The sequence below is a fragment of the Parambassis ranga genome, chromosome 9 (genome assembly GCF_900634625.1).
Source record: "Parambassis ranga chromosome 9, fParRan2.1, whole genome shotgun sequence".
NCBI lineage: Eukaryota > Metazoa > Chordata > Actinopteri > Ambassidae > Parambassis > Parambassis ranga.
The window spans coordinates 3,941,946-3,953,130 of NC_041030.1; the positions used below are offsets into that span (position 1 = coordinate 3,941,946).

The 11,185-nt window shown below is 44.6% G+C and overlaps 2 protein-coding genes across 2 annotated transcripts; one reads left to right on the plus strand and one right to left on the minus strand.

Moving 5' to 3' along the window:
• The first annotated feature begins 855 nt into the window (after positions 1-855).
• On the plus strand, positions 856-4,870 carry bmp10 (bone morphogenetic protein 10). The gene is made up of 2 exons (XM_028415344.1): positions 856-1,635; positions 1,906-4,870. Exons 1-2 carry the CDS (start codon positions 1,227-1,229, stop codon positions 2,955-2,957), a joined length of 1,461 nt encoding a protein of 486 aa, XP_028271145.1. The 5' UTR covers positions 856-1,226; the 3' UTR covers positions 2,958-4,870.
• A 2,636-nt stretch (positions 4,871-7,506) lies between these two features.
• Positions 7,507-10,162, minus strand: ch25hl3 (cholesterol 25-hydroxylase like 3). Its single transcript, XM_028414590.1, has 2 exons — positions 9,412-10,162; positions 7,507-8,858 (listed from the first exon to the last, which is right to left on the minus strand). The coding sequence occupies exons 1-2, from the start codon at positions 9,849-9,851 to the stop codon at positions 8,483-8,485; spliced, it is 816 nt and encodes a 271-aa protein (XP_028270391.1). The 5' UTR covers positions 9,852-10,162; the 3' UTR covers positions 7,507-8,482.
• Between the last annotated feature and the right edge of the window lie 1,023 nt (positions 10,163-11,185).

An 11,185-nucleotide genomic window follows, 5' to 3' on the forward strand; every position in this document is an offset into this window, starting at 1 on the left:
AATGTCAGCCTGGCAGCTGAGTGGCAGATGCAGGAAAAGCTCATTCTTTCCCATCTCTGTGACGCACCAAAATCAGGAGTGTATCTGCAGGTCACACAAAGAAGCTGAGGAATGAGGGACAGTTGTGTAGGGTGACCAGGGTTCAGGTGACGTTATTGAAAGCCACCGGGAGTACTGTCACTACTGTGTACAATCGGCATGTGAGGACTTCTCTGTGAGTCACTTGGTTTCCATAGCAATCACCTTTGACTTGTTGGTGTCTTAAAACACAGAGGAAGAGATGAGGCACGGGCACATACCCGTTTACGAGACATTCCTCTGTGTTTTGAGAGGCCTCTGCCTGCAGAGTGGAGGGAAAACACTGCAGCAAACATGGAGGAGGGTCGATTGATTGTTAATTTGTTGAATGATTATTTTGTATCACTTTGTTGTTCTCTCGAGCAACTGTATTTTGTCCTCTGTCATTAATACCTCACACCTCATTGCATTTCAATTTCATTTGAATGAGTCTTGTCTAATAGATGCATCCTGCTACGTTCAATGATATCAACAGACCGTTGTTGTTTTTTGTCAAAAACAAATGGTCAATGGAGCCTGGACGGCAGCTCGCAGAACTCCACCATTTACAAAGCAAATAAACAAATGAAGAATATCAAGCCCGGAGCACCCACCCAAACAAAATAGCTCTTCTACAAGGAAGAGGCTACAGGACAGTGTTTACAAAACCCTCATTAAGTTGTGAGATAACACACTCATGTGCATCACACAAAGTGGAAGGGAAGGCACGCACGCACACACACACACCAGCAAAGAGACCATAGGCACCGAGCAACGCAGAGACCACCATATCATAGATAAGGGCCAGAAAGAAAGAGCTGGGAATGAGAGAGCAGAGCACAGAGAGAGACTGACAGAGCGGACGACGCAACAGAAATGAGTCGGACAGATGCAAAAAAGCCTCGACCACCCTGTCACCGGAACTGCAGCCCTGCCACAAAGGACATCAAAAGGGGTGCATGAGAATAAATGCAGTAAGATCTGGAGAAGAGCAACAGGACCGCCTGCAGATAGGCTCACAGTGATCAGTGCAAGGGTCAGCTGCTGAACCAGAACTTTCTAAGGCTGCTACGACACTATTTACCTGTTGGATGAAAGCGTTCAGAGATTATAATCATTTTCTTTTACTGTTGCATGAGTTCATCTAGACTGTGCAGACTCCTTCTCCCATGGCGAGCATTTGGGTCTCTCAAGTGGGAACCATTTGCAGCTCCAAGACTTTGCTCTTGCTGTTTTCCATCCTGCTGCTCCAGGGGCCTCTTGATGGAGAGAGCAGCCCCATCTCCAGCGCTCACCAGAGGCATCGCCCCGCTCCAGGGCTGGGCGATGGGCATGGAGGGGTGGTGGATCTATCAATGCTGGAGCAGGACAGCAACACAGACATGCAAAGCCTGCTGGAGAGTTTGAAGGAGCAGTTTTTGAGGACTTTCAACCTGTCTGGCTTGGGTCCTCCTCCCTTGTCCCCTGGAAGTACCCGAGAGGAGCCACCAGAGTACATGATGGAATTGTACAACCGCTTTGCTAATGACCGCACCGCCATGCCCACTGCCAACATCATACGCAGCTTCAAAAATGAAGGTACAGCCCTGAGTGATGATTCCCTTGTTAAAACCTTGTTTTTTCTCTCAGAACAAGGATCTTTTTGTTCTCAAAGATAATGCACAGTTTTTAGCAGATTGTCCAAGCATGTCAAGGTTTCAAGACCCTGTTTATTCTGGCTTTCTAGCATGCTGTAGCTGGTAGTTAAATGTTTCTGTTTTGACAAAAAATGAAGCCAACTCAACCAAAAGTGTATTTTTAAAGTATATCTAAACTTGTTTGACTTCTCCATCTATTTTTGTTGCCCAGATTCATCTCCCAGTGTTGTGGGTGTTGGAGGAGTGAGGCGCCACCCACTCCTCTTCAATGTGTCAGTGCCACATCATGAACGCATCACAGCAGCTGAGCTTCGCCTCTACACCCTCGTCCAGAACGACCGCCACCTCTACGCTGGTGTGGACCGAAAGGTCACTATCTATGAACTGGAATCACATGACAGGGACGACAACATTACTGATGAGAGCGTGGCGAGAGGTGATGTATTCGGAGAGGGAGAGGAGAGGATAGAGCTGGTGGAGCTGGCTTCACGCCAGGTTTACGGCACGGATAATGGCTGGGAGGCTTTTGATCTGACTGCTGCTGTTCAGCGATGGCGCAAATCTGACCATGGCACCACACACCAGTTAGAAGTACACATCGCCAGCATTGCTAATGATGACAATGTTCAAAAAGATGTCCCGTCTGAAGGGGACATGAAGATTGACACAAGTCCTGAGGAGAAACACAAACCCCTGCTGATTGTTTTCTCTGACGATCAAAGTAGCGATCACCGTGGTGACAGACGAGAGCTGAACGAGATGATTGACCATGAAACTTCAAACATGGTGTTGCAGAATGACTTGGGGACAAGCCTGAATGGACTGTGGGGAGACCAGGGACAGGAAGGAAATGAGGAAGGTGAGCCAGATGAAGAAGACCTTTTACAAATGCGCTCCAACCTGATCTACGACACAGCATCCCGCATCCGTCGCAACGCCAAGGGAAACCACTGCAAGAAGCAGTCTCTTTATGTAGAGTTCAAGGACATTGGATGGGATAGTTGGATCCTGGCACCTACTGGTTATGATGCATTTGAGTGCAGTGGCATTTGTTCCTACCCACTGACGAAGCATGTGACGCCCACGAAGCATGCCATTGTACAAACACTGGTCAACATCAACAGTCCTCAGAAGGCAGCACGGGCGTGCTGCGTACCTACCAAGCTGGACCCCATCTCCCTGCTGTACCTGGATGACACAGGTGTGGTCACCTACAAGTACAAGTTTGAAGGCATGGTGGTGGCTGAGTGTGGCTGCAGATAGTGATAATCGAATGTCTTACAAGAGGAAGGACGCAAAACTGACAATAAGCTGGAAATAGAGATGAGCCGAAGACAGTGATGATTGTTGGATTCCCTGTAAGGGTTACTCAGTGAGACATGGCAGTTGGACACAAGTTACAAGAATGTACAAATTTATTCAAATAAGTACAATAGAATGTGTTGTGGCGTTTAGACCCTGAAGTGAAATCATCCGAGAAGGGGGAAGAAAGGGAAGTGAAGCTGACATAAAAGATTTCCCCCCAGGGTCTAGACTTGGTGGTGGTGGAGAGGAGCTGGATGAAGGGGAGGATCAGAAACTGACTTGGCCTGGGCTTCTGTCTGGAGGTGCCTGGGGTGGAGGAAGGCCGAGGGTTCGATCTGAAAAAGAACGCTGACAGCAGAGAGGACATGTTTGAATTTTTACGCTCGAATGTGATTGACTGCATGAGCAAGGACATGGTCACTGATAGGAGAAGGAGGTGCTTCTACTTATCAGCTGAATAGAGCGGTAAAAAGAGGAGAGTAAAAGAAAGTATGAAAAGGAAGGGAAGAGTGAGTGGCCCAGTAAGCTTGTGATAGAAGTGAGAAATATAGAAGGTCTTCCTGATTGAACTTTTGCTAAGCTCCATATCTACAGAAAGTCAATAATGATGCAAAAGCATGTCCTTGTACGCACAATGCTAAAATGGCAAGGCATTTTCCTGCCTGGTGGGAACTAGTGGGCCTCCCTCGTTCCCCTGACTTCTGTCTTCCTCTCCACTATCTCTGACCTCCTGACTTGATGCAAACACAAATCAGCACTTCTGTGCCTCGGAGCAGTGAATGACCTCCCCAGACCAACCTCCTGCCTCCTCCTGATATGTAGGCGCTGTGAAGGGGTCCTGGTGGCAGGGTTATCTGTCCAACCCTGTTTCCCACTTCACATGCCTCTTTTCCACTCCCACTACAGCCGCAGTGATAGCAAGGTGTTAGGGGTTGAGAAACATGTATGCCACCAGTCTTAAAGAACTTAAAGCCATTCTGGGCTACTTGAGATGGTGGGATAGGGGAGTGGGACACAGGGGGCAAGGGTTGTCCACATTCTTTGGCAACAACTTTAACTAACTCAACTCACTGACCTAGCCCAATGCCCCCCCAACATATCTCCAACTCTTCTGTGGAGCCATCCATCACTTTTATGGTAAAAGTGGCTTTTTTGGAACATTGTTATCTTTGAGTGGAAGAAGAGTCACGTTATGGATACCCAAACAGTTTTCTTTTTATTAGTAGCCCTTCTGATACCTCTGCTGCTTTTGTCAAATAAAAGACTATTTATTGCTCTAATTTATTGATTTTTAAACAGATAACTATATATGTACATTTGTAAGTTAGCAGGTTTTGTAACCACGACAATGCATCTGCAGCACAAATGGTTTTTGTTGGGAAGATAACAAGTTCTAAAACAATAAAGAAGAATTGCTTTGTACATTCTAAATGAACAGTCTGCTTAACTATGTCCTTTAATTTTGCACAGTTGTAATGAATTCATTGTGAATGATCTATATCCACACTGCAATCATCGGTCCAGGCATCTTGATTTTTTCAACTTTCCTTTGTGTTATTTTGGAGGAAGAAGCTCTGAGACCAATGACACAATGCTGTACTGTCAGCCAGTCCAACAGTATCAGCTCACAGGTCAGAGCTCATGCACGACACACAAACAAAGGACCATGGGAAAATAAGTGGAATAGCCGCTAATGAAGAAAATGGATGGCCTGCTGATCACGCTGACAGCCAGCACCCTGCTGATGGAAAACCTGTTTCTGGAGAAAGAATGTGAAACACAAAGGTCTGGACTTCACTGTCTCTCTCTGTTCTCACTAAATTTCCTTTGAATGTTAAAGCAGAACGCAGGATGTTGCATTTTATGTACCAACGCACACCGAAGATGTAAATAAAGGATACAGATCAGATGTATGCTCTGACATATGCAACTGTGTTGTAGTTTTTATGCTAGGTCTCTCTAACCAATGTTATGACAGACTCATTCATTCATTTTACAACAGTTATGAATGTGACAGCGTGTATACAAGTGAACTCGCAATTTGTTGTGTAACATGCAAGCTAAATGTTGAAGTGTGTGTACACTTCCTCCAAACAGACAAGAGTGTTATATAACATGAACATCTTTGCATCTACAGTCTAATTTTCCCATTTTATAAAATGACTGCAAAAGTATTTTATTTATTCTAGTGTGAGGCCTCCTTAAGACCCGTCTTTGGCAATGGCCCACTAATGACAAGTGCACTGAGATGTTTCAGACAGAAAAACAAGTCGGCCACTGACTCTCATGTAAGATGAGTGCAGAGGTCGTCTAAAAATGGTTACAGAGCGGAGAGCAAGAACCTCAGTTAGTGTGAAAAAAGCCGGCTGCGGCTAAGTAAAGCTCACTAATTGGATATTTACAGAAACAGGAAAGACATATGAATCTCGCCTTTGTCACCGAGTGGTAAACTTTCAAGAATTATGAGGAAATTGGAAGTTTGGTATCTGCTCTGTTTTAGAATATGACCATAGTTTATGAAAGATTTGGCCTACGTGATAAACTTAGGAATGCACCTAACAACAAATAAACAACCCGAACAGCTCCCAATGTACAGAGTGTTCACAAAGCTCCAGAACTGTCTGAGTGACATCATGACGGTTCTCGCTGTGAACGTGTGTTTTGGTGTGTCATCCATGACTCTCCCTGACTCTGACGTGGGGGTCTGTAATGGAGCCTTGATTGTTTCCGTTTTGGGTCACATGTTTATCATTCCATCTGCTGGCAAACCCACCACCCAGTGCTCATCCCTCCTCTGGCTCTGTGTCCTCCAATTTCCCAGAAAAAGCAGTTTGCTAGACTGCAGATTTGTTTTCACATGCAAAAGTCTCCTCCAAGTGTTCAGGCACCTTCTAACAACTTGCTTTTGGTGTTGTGAAATTTCAAAAAGTCTATTGAAAGAGCTGGTAATGTAAAACAGATGTTGAGTGTTGTTAAAGCCCGGTAAAACCCTAGGAATGATTCCTCAGCAAAATGAGCTTGGTGAGAGTCAGAACATGGGAAAGCATACAACTGTCAGTCTTCATTCTCAAATGAATGAGTTTCATTCCACAGACACCAGCGAAAATGACTTTTTATCACTGAGTCTCTTAAGCAACACTTAAATACTCTTTTACCGACAGCAGTACAAGACGTGCCTCTGTTCCTCATCCCAAATGTTTGACATCTAAAAAGTACTCTGTGCAAGTCAGGTTGTGTGATTGTACCTTTTCCACATTAAAATGTTGAATCATAATCTTCCAATGTGTTTACAAGATGTAAATCTGCTTTCAGTTGTTTGTGAGGTTTTGTTGCAGCCTCAAGAGACAAATTCATGATATCGGGCTGTAAAACTGGTCTAGCTCTGATGTATTGCAGGAAGATTGAGCAATTTCACGTTCTTTTTTCTCTCTCCAACGTGCACAGCGTGGTCGCTGCCGCAGCGCTATAGTTAAAAAGCTGCTTGAAGGCTCCCAGAAGGAGAATGCTGCTGTTTATGGTTGTTGATGTCAAATCAGTAAAAAGAATAGAAAGGTGTGTCATCTCAAGCATGTGGTTTTGATTGTTCTTTTGGGGAGCTAGACAGCTGAGAGACCCGGGGGCGTACAAATGACTAACAGCAGCAACACAACCGAAACCTGAACCAGAGTCTGTGCTCTGCTTTCATTCTCTACATCTCCTCATGTCAGTCAAATGCATCGATGACCAAATATTGCATATGCTATATAACAGGAAATGTCAAACATACTGCAAAGAAGAATCACTTTAATTATTCACATGTTCTGTACCCTGTAGATGATTCTATAAACATTTGAAACACATTTTTATGAGATTAAAACAATAGTGTGATATTCTTCATTTAGGTTAGCTGTCCCGCTGTCTCCTAAGAAAATGTACAGAACATTTACATTAAAAATAAATTTGTCACAAACACATATATCCACATATATACAACTGCCTGTAAATCCTTCCATGAGTGCACCAGCCACACATTAGCTCAGGCATTATGTTCATTGTTACAATGATAGTACCTAATGTTCCTAATAGAACAATCTGACCTCAGAGTGCAGGTCTACTTGTAGTTTGTATGAATTCATAAAAGTAGCTTAGCTTTCAGGCACCGCTACTATGGAACCAGTTACTAATCTGGGTCTGAGAGGCAGAAACCGCTTCCACCTTTAAGACCAGACCAAAAACCTTTCTGTTTAGTAAAGCATATAGCTAGCCTCAAACATGGTGCGTAGGGCTGTTAGTTACAGGCGCTTGTTGACATGGCCTCAGTCACAGGTATAACAGGTATCATAGGGCCCATAAATTCTTAACCTTTAGCACAGCTATGCTGCTATAAGGCTGTCGGGGGGCACAAACATGATCCACTGAGTTCTCTGTCCCCTCAAATCCCCCTCTACTCCTTCCTCCTTGTGCCTCTGTCTCTCTCTCTCTCTCTCTCTCTGCAGGTCTCTCTGCCTCCAGACCTGCAGTCCGGACCATGATCATTCCAATGCTTGACTACACCAGTCTCTGCTGCTCATCTTTGTCTTAATTAGTTTGGTTGCATGGGCCGATTCAAACCATTCAAACATCAAAAGATTCGGCTCATTCAGGACAAACCGTCAACAATATTCAAATGACCGGGGACTTTTGAGGTCTCTTCTTCTGTTACCATGGTGACAGACTGATGCTACTTGATGTTACATGATGTTGCCATGCATCCAAAATCTCCTCTGAGTAGACTGCTCAGCAGGTTGCCATGGATGCATGGCAACTTGAATGTTGTGGATGCATGACAGAGTTTGTTTTTTGGTAAAAACAGTTTGTTTTTTGGTAAAAACAAACTTGCTGTGGCAACCAAACTTGCATTTTCTTCAGGAAATGCAAGTTTATATTTGTATCTGAAATACTGCTTAATGTCTCTTGTTATTTAATATGTAATATGTGTAATTTTTATTATTAAATTACTAATACTATAATTAATATCAATTTCAACATCCTGTCATGTTTGTTCTCTGTAATGTATGATGTTTGTTCTCTCCATCCTCTCTGTCCTGTCTCCCTCTTCTTCTCCTTCTCTACCCGGCCGACCGTCAGCAGGAAGGTTCTCCTTATGAGCCAGGACCTGTTCAGTTAAAAGGGAGTTTTTCCTGACACTGTGGCTCTCCTGGTGGGGTTCAGGCTCTGGGTGAAGCGCTTTGAGACAATTCTGAAATAAAATTGAATTGACTTAAATTGCATTGAACCACTGATGCTGCATTCACTTGCGATGGGACAAATTATAGGTCCTTGTTCCCACATTTCATGTATCACAGTTCTCTTCATTGTACCTTATACAGACTTCAGTCATTTCTTTCTAATCTGTATGCATGACATGACTGACATTGCAGTTGCTGCAACAAACAAAACAAAAAAGAGCTGCAAAAAATATCCTTCATTCAATGATCCCCACTCTGCCGTGTACACCAGTCCTGTTACTCTTGGTGCGAATGCAGCACTGGTTCACGGTATGTGCCAAAGAGGTGGTCCCAGTGGGTGAAATAGGGGGCATAATTGCCACTCCGTAAAGTGTGGTGTGTTTGGTGGAAGGGAGCTCCTCCCATGCCAGGCAGCAATCTGTGCAGAGCCCAGGGTAAGTTGTAGCCACAGTGATCCTCCACCGCCATCCAGCTATTCAGGAGGTGAAATGTCCCCTCACTGAGTGGGTGACAGCCCACCACCCAGGTGCAGCACAGGGCCAGGAGCAGCAGGGACAGCAGCTCAGCGGAGCTGGCATCCTGGGCTGCCAGGGCAAAGGGAATGCGGTGCTGGTGGTGCAGCTGATGGATGCTGTGGTACAGCCAGGAAACCCTGGTGAAGAACACACACATACACACACAGCAGCCTTTGTTACTGTCATGGAAAATTACCAGCGTTTATTTTATTATGCCTGTGGCAACTCGCTCTAACTGCTGCACCGATACTTATTATAAGAGTCAGGACACATGTGGAGACCTGTATGAGAGAAATGACACTGATGTTATTCATGATGAGTGAACAGTTTATGCTCCTGCTGTTCCTGTTATAAATATATACACAGGCGTGTTGCATCATGGGAGCTGTAGTTTAGGGCCAGATTATTGCAGCTTTTGTTACTTTTTAAAAGTTTTATTTGGAAATAAATAAATCACTGTGATGGATGAGAGCCTTTTAATAAGTAATAACAAATATGTTTATGACTAATTAGTAGTCATAAAAGGTAGACAATGCAACCTGTAGAACAAATCATTTAGTTTTTATAAAAATGATATTTTTTTAAACAGAGATGTATCCTAATCATTTCTAATTTGGCAGATACAAAAAAACTCTCCAAGGAATCCCAGAATAATTTCATAGTCAGGCTGATAATGTGCGTCGTGCTCACCTGTGCACGGAGTAGTGCCACATAAAGTAGATCATGTCAAAAAGCAGAAAACATGCCACAACTTCCACAAAAACCTGCCAGCAGGACGGAGCCTGTTCCGGCAGCTTGGGGCTACGAATGGTCTGAAGCAGCGCCGTGGCAGGGAGGACGATGGTCACGTATTTGTACAACACTCTCCTAAAACAATCGAACCATCGGTGGAGAGACGGCGGGGGACCCGAACCTGCAGCGATCCTCCACGATCGGACCCGCTGACAGAAGCTCCCAATAACGTCCAGCGTGAAGAAAGGTGCGCAAAGGAGGATGTGCGTCAAGAAGGCGCAGGTCGCGGGCAGGTACAGGGAGAGCAAGACTTCCTGCTGTCCTGCTCTCACATACTCCCAAAGTCCCTGCAGGAGAGGTGGTTGTGCCTCACCTGGCACTGTGGAGTGTGGGTTCATCACGGCGTTCACCTCTTTACCGCGCTTTCAAACATCTCCTGCGGTCCAGAAAGATCTCTCCAGGATGCGGATCATACAATTTTTATAGGTGTCCTTCCTCCGCAGCTGCCCCGCTTCTTCTGAGCGAACCATTCTGCAGAATATTTCTCCCACTGTTTCGTAGGAGGGGCCCCAGACTCACTTTATGTGTAAACTGGTTCAGATCTGAATCTTAAGATAGGTGAAGTAGCTCACACACAGGACCCACCTGTAGGAGCCGACTCTTGGAAATGCAGGGGATTTCTGGGTGGGGGCTGTCACACTGGCACCATGACCATATAAAAATCTGATAGGAGATAAAAGGAGACAGCGCTGCTGACAGTAGGATGGAGATCACACCTCCCTGACATGTTGGATTTTCCAGTAATACCTCCTCAGAATGGCGCAATATCAATGAAGACGTCTGCATCTAAATGTGCGCCTGCTATAAACTCAGACGGGTCTTCTGGATTTGTAAGGAGCCTCAGGATAAAAACATAGAATTTTAATTTTATAAAATTTTAATCTCCCAAAATTGAGATTTCTATTGTTTTAACATTTAGGAGCAGATGATTGTTGTAGTAGTTACTCTCCTCCCTTTCCCTCTCTACATTTCACTATAGCCGTCATCAAGATCTGCCTGAGAGTGATTCAGAGCATCACTGGACATCTGCAGTGTTAACAGGGACACACAGGCTGTTCACTGTGGTGCTCCATGTTGCCTCAACTCCTCACAGTGGGGGGTGTCTGACAAGTCATTGCAGACTCAGCAGAAACACTGACCCCATCTACCACCTGGTGAGAGTGAGGGTAATGCAGCCACAATGACGGGGCTGAGGACAGGGTCTAAATGTGGTGTTACCGCTGGTCAAACCAGTTTCAGATCGTTCCTGATGTCTAAAATCAGATGAGGCAGCTGTCTCTAAAGACATTCACATTTAAATCTCTATTTTACTAATAAGCAGACACATCAAGTATTCTCACTGTGACTAATGTGGTCACATATATAGTCAGAGTCTTTTACCACATAATGAGACCTGATGACATCACAGACAGTAACTACCGGTAAGCCATTTGTCATCACTGAGTGAACAGTATTATGTGTCTCTTAGCGGCTGTAGAGTAGTCAGCATGTTGGTTCCCATGAAGTAACTGTGGCCCTTATCATCGGGCCTTAGCATTTGTAATGTATTGAGAAATCTATTACAGGCATTCCTAAGTCATTCCTCATCAGGATCAGTAGTCAGCTTTCCATGGATGGTTCCGGAAACACATTTAGAAAACCAGACCCTCATGTATCATGATCTTAATTTCCA